The sequence below is a fragment of the Bos indicus x Bos taurus genome, chromosome 8 (assembly GCF_003369695.1).
Source record: "Bos indicus x Bos taurus breed Angus x Brahman F1 hybrid chromosome 8, Bos_hybrid_MaternalHap_v2.0, whole genome shotgun sequence".
In the NCBI taxonomy this organism is placed as follows: Eukaryota; Metazoa; Chordata; class Mammalia; order Artiodactyla; family Bovidae; genus Bos; species Bos indicus x Bos taurus.
Window position 1 is genome coordinate 60,077,187 of NC_040083.1, and position 14,914 is coordinate 60,092,100.

The 14,914-nt window shown below is 37.2% G+C and overlaps 1 protein-coding gene across 1 annotated transcript in view; it reads left to right on the forward strand.

Annotated features, from left to right (window-relative positions):
* Positions 1 to 14,914, forward strand: part of RECK (reversion inducing cysteine rich protein with kazal motifs) — an 80,944-nt gene that overhangs the window by 4,981 nt on the left and 61,049 nt on the right. The window contains exons 2-4 of the mRNA XM_027549650.1: positions 9,747 to 9,805; positions 12,203 to 12,277; positions 13,167 to 13,203. Of these exons, the coding sequence (XP_027405451.1) occupies positions 9,747 to 9,805; positions 12,203 to 12,277; positions 13,167 to 13,203 (171 nt within the window). The remainder of the gene's footprint in view (positions 1 to 9,746; positions 9,806 to 12,202; positions 12,278 to 13,166; positions 13,204 to 14,914) is intronic.

The window sequence follows — 14,914 nt, forward strand, 5'->3', positions numbered from 1 at the left end:
GTGGATCACAACAAACTGTGGAAAATTCTTAAAGAGATGGGAATACCAGACCAACTGACCTGCCTCCTGAGAAATCTGTATGCAGGTCAAGAAGCAACAGTTAGAACTGGACACAGAACAACAAACTGGTTCCAAATCAGGAAAGGAGTACGTCAAGGCTGTATACTGTCACCCTGCTTATTTAACTTATATGCAGAGTACATCATGTGAAATACCAAGGCTGGATGAAGTACAAGTACAAGATTGCTGGGAGAAATATCAATAATCTTAGATACTCGGACAACACCACCCTTATGGCAGAAAGTGAATAAGAACAAAAGAGCCTCTTGTTGAAAGTGAAAGAGAGTGTAGTAGTTGGCTTAAAACTCAACATTCAGAAAACTAAGATCATGGCATCTGATCCCATCAATTCATGGTAAATAGATGGGGAAACAATGGAGACAGTGACAGACTTTGTTTTGGGGGGCTCCAAAATCACTGCAGATGGTGACCACAGCCATGAAATTAAAAGATGCTTGCTCCTTGGAAGAAAAGCTATGACCAACCTAGACAGCACATTAAAAAGCAGAGACGTTACTTTGCTGACAAAGGTCCATCTAGTCAAAGCTATGGTTTTTTCCTTGGTCATGTGTGGATTTGAGAGTTGAACTATAAAGAATTCTGAGTGCTGAAGAATTGATGCTTTTGAACTGTGGTGTTGGAGAAGACTCTTGAGAGTCCCTTGGACAGCAAGGAGATCCAACCAGTCAGTCCTAAAGGAAATCAGTCCTGAATGTTCATTGGAAGGACTGATGCTGAAGCTGAAGCTCCAATACTTTGGCCAGCTGATGTGAAGAACTGACTCATTGGAAAAGACCCTGATGCTGGAAAAGATTGAAGGCAGGAGGGGAAGGGGATGACAGGAGATGAGATGGTTAGATGGCATCACCAACTTGATGGACACAAGTCTGAGCAAGCTCCAAGAGTTGGTGATGGACAGGGAGGCCTGGCATGCTGCAGTCCATGGGGTATCAAAGAGTCTGACACAACTGAGCAGCAACTGAACTAAACTGAACTCAAGAGAGTCAGACACAGCTGAAGCGATTTAGCACACACGCATGCAGATAGTACTGAGCTGTGCAAAAACCCACGTAAGGATTGTGGATATTATTGTATGTGCAAATAGAAACCAATGGACCTTTAAGAGATGTATGCTTTCATTTCTGTTTTAGATCACACTGACTGCTGAATTTAAAAAAGTTATTGTAAGAGGGTAGGAATAAAAGCAGAGCTAATAGGCCACTGTAGTAGTCAAAATAGGAGATAATTCTTTGATGATGGAGATTAAAGAGGACAAATTCAGAATATATTACTAATGGATTGGATGTGGAAAGTGAGGGAAGCAAGAATTAGAGATTATTTCTAGATTTTCACCTTGAGCAACTTAGTGGAAAATGTTGCTATTTACTGAGGACAGGATGATGGGGAGAAGTAAGTTGGAGGTTTGGCAGGTGAGTCAGGAAGAGAATCAAATTTTCTGTTTTCATATATGTTTAAGGTAGATATTAGGAATAACTCCCCTTGGTCCATTGCTTACTAAATTAAATGTCATACCTGTAAGTATTCCATTCAGCAAATATTCATTGAGGGGTTAATAGTGCCAGACACTGTTACAAGCATTAGGTACATAATGTGGTAAACAAAAACAGACGTGGTCTCTGCTTTCATGGGGTTTATGGTTTAGTGAGAATGTCAGACATTAAATATCACCAAAAAATGTGTATATCTGCATTACTAGTATTATGTAGTTATATTTGTACATATCCATTTATATTCTAAATCTGAATATATTTGAGGAAAAATCATACGATTTAGTCAAATTTGTAGTACATAATGTAGAGCACATAACTTACATCAAGAAAACTTCAAGAAAAGTGTAATAAGTATTAAGAGAAACATTTTCACCATGGAATATATCATTGGGAGCCAGACACAAATACTTTGAGATCCCTCATCTGATAGATGGGAGTAGATGGCATAGAATGGAGAGGGAATTATCCGAGAATACTGGCTATTAGCGTCTATGGGGTGGGGGCACATCTGAGGAGTCATTTGCTTAGTTGTTTCATAATAACGTATGATAATGTGTTTAGGGTCTTTGGACCCCCCCAAAGAACAGAAACCAAGGTAGCTCAGGAGTAGGGAGCTAGCTAGATAGCATCTAACAGGGAACATGGAAATCCAAGGATAGGAAATTGAGCACAACCTCAGGGACTGCTGTGGGAACTGGAAAGCTGCCAGGAACCATGGCTACTTTTTTTTTTTTTTTTAAATTTCAGGTTTTTTTTTTTTACTTACTTTACAATATTGTATTGGTTCTGCCACACATCAACATGAATCCGCCATGAGTGTACACGTGTTCCCCATCCTGAACCTCCCTCCCACCTCCCTCCCCATACCATCCCTCTGGGTCATCCCAGTGCACCAGCCCCGAGCATCCTGTATCCTCCATCGAACCTGGACTGACGATTCATTTCACATGTGATATTATACACGTTTCAATGCCATTCTCCCAAATCATCCCACTGTCGCCCTCTCCCACAGAGTCCAAAAGACTGTTCTATACATCTGTGTCTCTTTTGCTGTCTCACATACAGGGTTATCGTTACCATCTTTCTAAATTCCATATATATGCATTAGTATACTGTATTGGTGTTTTTCTTTCTGGCTTACTTCACTCTATATGATAGGCTCCAGTTTCATCCACCTCATTAGAACTGATTCTAATGTATTCTTTTTAATAGCTGAGTAATATTCCATTGTGTATATGTGCCACAGCTTTCTTATCCATTCGTCTGCTGATGGACATCTAGGTTGCTTCCATGTCCTTGCTATTATAAACAGGTCATGTGATGAATATTGGGGTACACGTGTCTCTTTCAATTCTGGTTTCCTCAGTGGGATTACTGGGTCGTATGGCAGTTCTATTTCCAGTTTTTTAAGGGATCTCCACACTGTTCTCCATAGTGGCTGTACTAGTTTGCATTCCTACCAACAATGTAAGAGGGTTCCCTTTTATCCACACCCTCTCCAGCATTTATTGCTTGTAGACTTTTGGATAGCAGCCATTCTGACTGGCCAAGACTACTTTTAGAGACAGTCTCCCTCTGTCTCTCATAGCTTGACTCTGTACATCTCTTGCCTTTCCCATTCTCCACCACTAGCTTCCTCTTCTTACTCATGGTTTCTCTACACCATAAAACTTCCTCAGCTCCAGCTCATCTTGACCTGATAGCTGTAGAGCCCACCACCCTCTGGGTACGTACCTCTGTGCCTGTGCATATGATTGGGTCCAGCCTATCTTTTGACGATGTTTGCTAAATTATGGCTTGGTCACCATGGGAAATGTGGTATGACAGTGGTACGTGGGAGAAATAAACTTCTCGTACATTTTTTTCTGATTAAAAATACATTGCATAAGTAGGAAATTATTACTTATTAACCAGTGAATAAGAAAATTTTTTGAGCTGAGCACTTTGCTAAATTGTGTACAAGAAGTCCCCATTCAGTCTGGAAATACCATTAGTACACACATGAAATTATTAGAGTTAAGTGATAAAGTTTTCAGTTCTGACTGGAATAGTAGGACATTAACCAAAAAAACAACATGGCCTGGAGTTGTTAGAGAAGAAAGGCTTACTTAGAGTTGAGATGGGGCTTAATTTTAAGCCTGGAAAGATGTTTGAGATTTATGTCAGCTGGAAAGAGGGCACTAAGCATGACAGTCAGAGGCTGTGTTCAAGGTATTATTATATAAATACAGGCTTTCCTTGTTAAAAATAATAGAGGATCAGGGAGGGGGAGGTAAGAAGACTTAAGAAAATTTAGAACTGAAATAGCAGGACGCCATTGTGGACCCTTGATTAAAAGAGTGACATCATGAAAAGTAATTTAAAAAATTAACCTGGCAGTCATATTGATAACAGAAGAGAATGAACCTAATTGGCAGTTGTAGCATTACAGTTTGAGGCAAGCAGTGGAGGATATCTGTAACTTGTAAATGAGTCAAGAAAAAGGTGCAGTGTTGAATCCAGGTAGTAGATATATAAATAATCATTTTACTCTTTGGCTCTTACTTGGCTGATGATATATTTTATCTGTATACATAGGCACATATCCATCTTCCAAGGGATAAATGTGACAATGGTAAGAATGCATTTATAAGTTAAAGTTGCAGTTGTCATTTAAATGTTTTTAAGGGATGGTCAATTTCCAGGCTGTTTTGGAAATAAAAATTTGAAAATAAGATTTTTTAAATTAACATACCTTTTTTATTTGGAATGATCTTTTTGCAGTATCAGCTCAGATTTAGTTTATTCCCTTTCAGTAGTGCAGGATATATATATTCTGTTTTAGTAATTCTCTAAAAATACATTAATTAGAAAGAATCTTTATTTTCTTTAGAAAAGAAAACAATACTGGCTTTTCATTAACCAAATTGAGGTTTGGGGAGGCTTCTGTAGCAAATTCTCTTTTAACTTCAAATATCCTATAATTCTATGAATATTTTAGTTTTAGATTAGTGTGTGTAATTGTTTTTTTAAATGCTAGTTGGTCTCAGAAGTTGCATTTTTCCCTTGTGGCTGGAGCATGTGCTTCCCACTTACTTGCCTGTCTTTAGTAGGCACGTGGCCCAAACCAGCAGCCAACCCTTGATGTTTCTAATTACTGGGTAATTCTGCTTGAATATTTCTAGGTTGCACTAATACCCTCTTAAACCCAATATACGTGGCTTTTAGTAATCAGTTTTGGGTTTTTATTAATTTTATATTTTCAGAGTTTAGAAATAAGAATGCAAAATATGACACTCATCCTTATGTCTTTAATAAGGATGATATCTGTGCTATTTATTTTCATCCTGTCAATATCAAGTGTTATTTTGAACTAATTTTCCTTTATCTGTTCAATTCCATTTTATGAAAATAACCAGAGTTTTAAACTATTCTTGAAGAACCAGAAATTAGGTTAGAATCAAATTATAAAAACAAAGCATTTCTAAAATTCACTGTCTTCTTTTGTGTAAAACATTAGGCCTTGGAGAGTTTTTTGTACTCTAATAGTTGAATGACCCAATTAATCCATTTTAAAAGCTCTGAAAAGACAAAGACCTTTAATTGCCACATTAATTGCATTTGAATCCTTTGCCCTCATTCTTAATGAAGGCATATGACTTAATGTCTATTTGTAGACATTTCTCTAAAAGTATGCAGTGTTTAAGAGTCTAGTAAGTTTTTGTTGTTTCAAAGAAATAAAAATGTATACAAATATAATGATGACTAAGGTTAAAAATGAAGTTTGGAAAACGTGATATAGCATAGGTCCCCTAGCCTGTTCTAGGAGGGTGGCAGTTCCTCTCGAGAGAGGAAATGTATTATTACAGAGGAATGCTTCGTTAGGAGGGGGAAGGGCATTACTACTAGAAGACTTCAGGCTGCTCTCTAATCCCATTTTGTCAGAAATTTCAGAAGGCTTTTGGAAAGACTAGAAAGAAATATGTCAAAAATGTCAGTACATGTTCTGACAGGACAGTGGGAATATTAGATCATTTTTCTTCTTTTCCAGGTTTTGGGATTTCTTAATGAAAAAGTGAATCATTTAAAAAATTTAACTTTGGGGGTCACCCCACTATAAATTTGACCTTCACCGTTATATAGGAAAAAATAAACCTTTATATTTTTAACAAATCTTTTATTGTTATTGGAGTTAGTTTTAATTGTGACATATTTCATGTTTCTGTTCTAAATAGACCTTTGCTCCAAGAAACTTTTTTTTCCAAAAATCCCTAGGCCCAAGTCAGACTCTTGCCTGCCTATTTACTTTTTGCTAAGCCTGTGCTTATGGGGATCATGTATTATCCTGAGTTATCTTTGCTTTCCATCAGCTGGATTTTCTGCCATCCTGTGACCTTTGTGTTAGAAGATAGTAGAAAGTGGCAACAACTTGAGCACTTCAAAAGATCACATTGATGTCACACAGAAGATCCCCGGCCCCACCTTTCTTTTCTTGCCTGTCTTCTTCATTCTAATGAGGCTGAGGACATAACAGGATCTTAAAAGGGCAGGGGTTCAACATGATGTGGCATGGCAGAGAAGAGAGGGGTGTTGTGAGAAAGTCTCATTAGTGATTGGGCCCATCCTTGAATACAATGCTTCTAAGAAGGTAGCTATAGCCTGTAAACAAGGAATTTTTTTCATTTCTGAAACTTAATGGAATTTCTACATACTGAAAATGGCAACTCACTCCAGTATTCTTGCCTAGAAAATCCCATGGATGGAGGAGCCTGACAGGCTACAGTCCATAGGGTTGCAAAGAGTCAGATATGACTGAGCAACTTCACTTTCATTTTTTAAGAATTTTTAAGTCAAATGTTAAAAGCTTAAGACACCTTTTTCCATATAGCATTAGAAAGCCTGCCCCACGATAGTGTTTTATGAAACTAAACTGTAGCAATATGTTAGTAATATCATATGCCCTGTTATTGTTTTATGGAGTAACAATATCAATTTTGAGCTTAAAAGGATGTTGGTAAGAGCTAAAAAGAACCTTTTTTATTCATTCATTTCTTCCCAATACCAATCTTACCTTCAATCAAAAAAGCTCTGCTGTCATCTGTTTTATATACTGAGATTATATAGATTTCATTTAAAGAGATTGATACACATATATAGGCATTGTATTGGATCTAGCTGCCTGAAATGAGATATTTTCGTGTCCTTGTCACTTTTGATTTAGCACTCTATAAACAGCCCCTGACCAATTCAGCTTTATCTTTTTTCCCAGTTAGCTTCATTCTAGAATAATGACATGCCCCTGCTGATTATCTATATCACTGATTTATTAATTTTTCTGGGCCCATAATGCTGCTTGGCAACATTTTCCTTTTCTGTGATGTTTCTCAAATTGGCATGCTGAGATGTAAAATAAGTGGCATGAGAAAAATATCTTGTGCTCTGAGAAATCTGTCTACTTAAATCCTTTTTAGGAGATTAATGATGCATATTAATATATTAAAGGTTTCATAAAGTCCAGTAAAGAATTCTCTTTAAAGGGAACCCTTTTGCTCTTGTTGGTGGGAATGTAAGTTGGTACAGCCACTATGGAGAACAGTATGGGAGTATCTTAAAAAACTAAACTAGAGCTATCATATCACTCTGCAATCCCACTCAGGGACATATATCCAGAGAAAAACATGGCCTGAAAAGATACATGCACCCCAGTGTTCAAGGCAGCACTGTTTCCAATAGCCAAGGCATGGAAAGAACTTAAATATTGACAGAGGACTGGATAAAGAAGATGTGGTGTATATATGAATATATCTATATACACACACGCACACATGCATATATGTATACATTGGAATATTACTTGGCCATTAAAAAGAGTGAAATAAGGCCATTTGCAGCAACATGGGTGGACCTAGAGACTCTCATAAATCAGAGAAGGAAAAATATATGACATCCCTTATATGTGGAGTCTAAAAAGAAATGATACAAATGAATTTACTTACAAAACAGAGACTCACAGACTTAGAAAATGAACTTATGGTTGGGGGTTGTGTGAAAGGATAGTTAAGGACTTTGGGAAGTTATGTACACCCTGCTATATTTAAAATGGATAACCAACAAAAATCAATTGCATAGCACGTGGAACTCTGCCCAGTGTTATGTGCCACCCTGGATGGGAACAGGGTTTGGGAGAGAATGGATACATGTATGTATATGACTGAGTCCCTTCACTGTTTACCTGAAACTGTCACAACATTATTGATTGGCTATTCAGTTCAGTTGCTCAGTCATGTCCGACTCTTTGGACTGTACTCCATACTCCATGGACTGTAGCATGCCAGGCTTTCCTGTCCATCACCAACTCCCAGAACTTACTCAGACTCATGTCCATTGAGTCAGTGATGCCATCCAACCATCTCATCCTCTGTTGTCCCTTTCTCCTCCTGCCTTCAGTCTTTCCCAGCATCAGAGTCTTTTCCAATGAGTCAGTTCTTTGCATCAGGTGGCCAAAGTTTTGGAGTTTCAGCTTCAGCATTAGTCCTTCCAATGAATATTCAGGGTTGATTTCTTTTAGAATTGACTGGTTTAATCTCCTTGCAGTCCAAGGGACTCTCAGTCTTCTCCAACACCACAGTTCAAAAGCATCAATTCTTCAGCACTCAGCTTTCTTTATAGTCCAACTCTCAAATCCATACGTGACTACTGGAAAAACCATAGCTTTGACTAGACGGACCTTTGTTGGCAAAGTAATGTCTCTGCTTTTTAATGTGCTGCCTAGGTTGGTCATAGCTTTTCTTCCAAGGAGTGTCTTTTAATTACATGGCTTCAGTCACCATCTGCAGTGATTTTGGAACCCCCAAAAATAAAGTCTATCACTGTTTCCATTGTCCCCATCTATTTGCCATGAATAGATGGGACCGGATGCCATGATCTTAGTTTTCTGAATGTTGAGTTTTCAGCCAACTTTTTCACTCTCCTCTTTCACTTTCATCAAGAGGCTGTTTAGTTCTTCTTTGCTTTCCGCCATAAGGGTGGTGTCATCTGTATATCTAAAATTATTGATATTTCTCCCAGCAATCTTGATTCCAGCTTGTGCTTCATCCAGCCCAGCATTTTGCATGATGTACTCTGCATGTAAGTTAAATAAGCAGGGTGACAGTATACAGCCTTGACATACTCCTTTCTCAATTTGGAACCAGTCTGTTGTTCCATGTTCAGTTCTAACTGTTGCTTCTTGACCTGCATACCGATTTCTTAGGAGTCAGGTCAGGTATTCCCATCTCTAAGAATTTTCTCAGATTTGAGAAAGAAATTTCTCAAATTCTTAAGAATTTAAGATAGGCTATACTCCAATGCAAAATGTTTTTGGTGTTAAAAAAATAAATTAAAAATGGCATTAAAGTGTAGTCACTCAGTCCTTTCTGACTCTTTGCGACCCCCATAGACTAGCCCTGCCAGGCTCCTCTGTCCATGGAATTCTCCAGACAAGAATACTGGAGTGGGTTGCCATTCCCTTCTCCAGGGGATAAAAATAAAATAATTTAAAAAAAATTCTCTTTAACTTTTTAATCCTTTGTTTCCTAATTTATTTAAACATGAAACATTTTCTCTTGAGGAATAGATATTAACACATCATGAAACAGTGTTTCACAGAAAAAAGTTTGAGAAACATTTATAGTTGCTTCCTTTGTTCTCCACAGTGACTATTCAGAGACATATACAATCTCACCTCAAGCCCTCAACTCTTTTTGTTTTCAAACCTAATCTCTATTTATTTCACTGAGATAATGGAGACTTACATTTAACATGTCCAAAACAAAATTCATTATCTTTTAATCATTTAACCTTCCTTTATAGGAATAATAATAGAATATAGTCCATAGAATAATTGTTGAGGATTGAATGAGATGATCTTAAAACAAGTAGTAAAATTCTGACACATAAATAGTACACAGTACACACTAGCAATTATTATTAAATGACAGTCTCCCCTGTTAGATTGCAAGCTTCTTAAAGGCAAAAATTGTGTCCTCAAATAGCACCATCTTTGACTTGAAATAGGTACACAACAAAGGTTTGTTGAGTTAAAATGGATAATAATAGTAATAATCTGTCGATAAGTGGTTTGTGTAACCATCTGACTTAGCTTAATCATTGTGTTTTAACAGTAGGCAATATTAGGTGTTTATTTTTTCTCCCTAGGTGCTCTGTGTTGTAATCATTCAAAGGATAACCAGATGTGCCGTGATGTTTGTGAACAGGTAAGCTTGCATGATAATTATAGAGGATATCATTTAGTGTAATTGTTTCAGAGAAATCTGTTGGACAGCACTTAAATGGTCAGTTCACATCAGCAGTAATGGAACAAGTTAACATGAATCTGCAAACGTGGTGGAGCACAGTATCTGACATGGGATTCCTACCCAAAATACATAACTTGAATCCTGAGGAAACAATATGGCAAACCCAGATTGAGGGATGTTCCTCAAAACAACCGCCTGTACCCCTCAGAGATATCAGTGTTATAAAACAAAGGTCAAGAAATGTCCCAGGAATTCCTAGGTAGTGCTAGTGGTAAAGAACCCGCCTGCTAATACAGGAGACACAAGAGAGACGGATTTGATTCCTGGATTGGGAAGATCCCCTGGAGTAGGAAAAGGCAGTGCACTCCAGTATTCTTGCCCGGAAGATGCCGTGGACGGAGGAGCCTGGCAGGCTGCAGTTCCTGAGGCTTCAAAGAACACACAAGAAACTTCCAGATTAAAGGAAACTAAAGAGATGACAACTAAATGCAGTGTATAATTCTGTACTGGGTCCTGGAATTTAAAAAAAAAAAAAAAAAGACTGCTATAGAGGATGTGATTGAGATAAATTGGTGAAATTTAAATATGAGCTATAATGATATTGTACCTACCAGTGCTGTGAACTGAATCTGATGATTGTACTGTGGTTAGTTAGGATGGTGTCCTTATTCTTAGAAGATACATGCTGGAATTTAGGAATGAATGATCATGTCTGTAATGAATTCTAAATGTTTCATCAAAGTAATAAAAATAACATGCATATGTAGAGAAAGTTAAAGCAAATGTTAATAATGGGTGAATTTAGATGAAGGCTTATGTGGGTGTTCATTGTACTCAGTTCAGTTCAGTTGCTCAGTCATGTCCGACTCTTTGGGAGCCCGTGGACTGCAGCACACCAGGCCTCCCTGTCCATCACCAACTCCCGGAGTTTACTCAAACTCACGTCCATTGAGTCGGTGATGCCATCCAACCATCTTATCCTCTGTTGTCCCCTTCTCCTCCTGCCATCAGTCTTTTCCAGCATCAGGGTCTTTTCAGATGAGTCAGTTCTTTGCATCAGGTGGCCAAAGTATTGGAGTTTCAGCTTCAGCATCAGTCCTTCCAATGAATATTCAGGACTGATTTCCTACCTTTGAAACTTTTCTGTAGTTCTGCTTGAACCTTTCTAAGGCAAGTTCCACTGAGACAATAGCTGTTCATAATGTCTTACCTTTCTTTCATCATCTTGATAGTGTAGTTGTAGCCTTACTAGTTGAGAATTAATGACCTCAATCATCTTTTGAGGAGTTTTCAAGTAATAACCTGGATTTTATTACTTCCTAAAAATGCGAGCACTACCTAACATAGATTAAAAAGATTTTTCAAGATACTCTAAGTATAACAAGATGTCTTACCTAAATAGCTGCTAGAGAATTCATGTCAAAACACTATAGCAGATTAAGTTTTCTGCAAATTTACTGCCAGAACAATAGCTTTTTAAAAGCAAAAATGTCCTCTTGATGGTGTCAGCATAAGAGAGCTTTTAAAGTAACTCTCCTACTTTTGGAAGCACTCCTTTCCTGACTTTTTGCCTTGTTTCCTCTTGTTTTTTCCACTAATGTTCCATAGGGTAAATTATTTTTATGAGATACTTGCAACAGGCAAGGACTAATTTCTTAAAATCTAAAGTGTTTGAAATTCTATAATGTAGCAAAGTAAGTGAATACTATAGTCATCCTAATAAAAAAAATTCTTCCCTGACCAAGTTCTTCCCTGACCAAATTACTTTATTTCTGGTTACACAAATGCTGAATGTAGATAGCATTTATCTCTAAGTATGCACTAAACTCCAGATAGACTACTTACTTGCAGAGGAAGAGAGGTAAGAATTGGATTCACTTTCCCTGCTCAGACTCAACAATCAGGTAAGTCAGTCATCCCAATCACTGGAGGAGTGAGAGGCTAGGATGCTAAAACTGGCAGAGCTCACTGACAGAAGAATTGCCAGGAATAAGGAATCTTTAATTCTTCAACCAGCAAGGAATAGAGAAAGGGTATTCTACTGATATTTAGGTTTTGATTTGGAGTGAATACTAATGCACTTGATGGCTGTAGAAAGTTAGGAAGATGATAGTGGGGTAAGTTGCTGAATTGTCAGTGAAAACCACTGTGTGAAGGCAGTTAAAGATTTGGAATTAAAACTTTTAGAATTTGAATTTATATAAGAAGTCAGGACTGATGTTTTACAATAAAGCACATTTATGAAGGGAAATTGGAAAATATTCTAGACAACTGATAAACCTAGAGGATAAAAAAATTTACCTCTTCCATTTTCTTATTGAAAAAATGCCGTAAAATTTTTTTTTTGTCAAGTAGATATTTTCCTCAAAAAGTGAATCGCGACTAAAACATCTGTTGCAGCGAGCCCCAGATTATTGCCCTGAAACAATGGTAGGTATTGTTTGACTTAACTATGGAAGTTTTTGTCTAATGAAGCACTCTATTGAGTTACTTTTGCTTTAACAAATTTTTCAGTGTGATTGGGGTTTGTGGTCAAAGTAAAATGTTAGATTTAACTGGATACTTTAAAAAGATCTTCATACAAATTGCTGGATGGAATATTGTCTTTCATCTTTTATTGTTTATGATGTAGGTATAAAAAGAGTATTATATAAAAATATGTTCTAGTCTTTAAATTTCATAATAATAGTTTCTCTGAAATTGAGAATTTTACTTATTATTTTGACAATTTTATGAAAACTATAACTAAATCTTATATTTATTTTAATTTTTAAGAAGTCAGATTTAGGGTAAGGGAAAATGTGTAATTTCTCATTACTTCTGTCTTCTCATTTTCTGGTATACTAAAAATACATTGCATGCCTGTCTGAATCATGTAACTTAAAATGTCTCTAATGCATGGACCATCCCATGTTTGGGATGCTCATGGCCAAGCTAAAAAAGTCTGAACTGGCATGAGAAAGCCTGTTTAGATAAGGTAGGTTGGGTTAAATGGGAAAGTTGATGATCAAACAGTTCTGACTGACATATTTTACTTCAGTCACTCAACAGGCACTTTTATCTCTGTGCTTGGAAACAGTTATTCCAGTAAACATCCTGAGTAACCATACTTGTCCTTTGTATCCCAGATGGGAAGTTGAGACAACAACAAGCAGTATTTTTACATCTCATTTCTATTTTTTCTTCCCCAAATAGCTGGTTGATGCTTCTAGATCATTGATTGTATAGAGACACACATAATCAAATTAGCTATACGTAATTTCTGTAGAAATTGTATTTTGTTTTCTACATTAAAATCTTTTGGTGATTATAATTTTAGGTTGACATTTGGAGTTGTATGAATTCATCTTTGCCAGGTAAGCAATAGTATAACATTAAAACTTATTTTGTGATTGTAAAATCTGTGTCATAGTCCTGTAACCTAATATATACCCTTGGATTTCTATCCTCTCCTTCTTGGAGGCATCCAAATTTTCAAATGTATAATTTATTCTCATTCACTCAGTCCTTTATGGTATTCTTGTTTCCACTTCAATTGTTCTGTTGAAACTAGGCTTTGAAAGATCACCAAGATCTCTTGGTTCCTAGATCTTACAGCTTTTTCTCAGTACTTGTTCTTTTTGACTTCCATGTAATAGTTGATACATTGACCACTACCTCCTTGTGACTTCACCTTGGCCTTGTGACTTTGTCCTCTCTTATCCCCACGCACCACCCCCAACCTCCACACACACACACCATCACCCCTGTAACTACCATGGCTATTCCTGTGTGTGGTCCTCTTCCCTTCTTTCTCCACACTCACCCTGGTATCACATTCCTTCCCAGAACTGTTATCTAATCAGCTCTGAGAAGATAATTTTCAAATACAAGTTATTATTCATGACTTCGAGTCTTCTCTACTTGGATCTCTGCATCCAGGTAGCATGACTCAAAACCAAACTCATCTTATAATTGCTTTTTGTTATGAATGCCACTAGACTGGAAACCCTCAAGTCATTATCTCTGAATGTTTTTTCTTTTTAGCTTCGTTCACCCTCTTGTAAAATCTTGCATCCATCCTTGCTATTCCTAGATCAAGCCTTTATTATTACACTTTTGGGGTGGATTTTTGGAGTAACTTCATAACTCATGTTTCAACACACCATAGCTGTCTTCCCCACCCTCTTCAAAAAAACTCCCTCAGGGGCTATCCACTTCAGTCGGAATAAAGCCCAAACTCCCTGTCTGGCATTCCCAATCTCCTAGGATTAGAGCTCGTTTTCCAGTCCTGGTTAAAGCCAGTGCCTTGAAAAAAGGGAGTATAGCTTACATTTCTCTGAATTCTAAAGGTTTTCACACTGTTGAAAGTTTTCATTTCAAACTAATTGAACTATTTTCGTCTTGGAATTGCTCACATCCTTGCTTGTTTTCCTAATTATCCCTCTACCTAGTGTCTATAATTATATATGTGTGTGTATTGTTCCTACCAAACTGTAATCTCCATAAAGGGATAAATCATATATTTTTATCTATTTGTTAGCCCACAAAATACCTGATAAAGGGCTTTGTATATAGTAAGGGTTCAGTGAATGTAGTTGCTTGTTGAATAATTTAATATTTTCTAAGAGGTAAGAGCTCCTTTTGTGGCTCAGATGGTAAAGAATCTGCCTGCAATATGGAAGACCCAGGTTCGATCTCTGGATTGGGAAGCTCCCCTCGAGAAGGGAATGGCAACCCACTCCAGTACTCATGCCTGGAGAATTCCATGGACAGAGGAGCCTAGAGGGCTTCAGTCCATGGAGTTGCAAAGAGTCAGACATAACTAAGCAACTAACACACAGAAGGTACTGGATATGTGAAAATAGCAGTATACTGAATTATGGTATAAAAGCTCACAGATATGATCTACATTGGTTCCATTCAAAATTCTTTATAGAATATGTGCAATTCTGAGTAGCAAGCAGCAAAGATCAAGAGGAATCTATGCTGGGCAGTGGGACTAGATGGGAGTCTGCTGCCCTTTAATACCATTTAAACATATAGGGATATAGAATCTTATGATATGCGGTATTCTTAGCCAGTTTG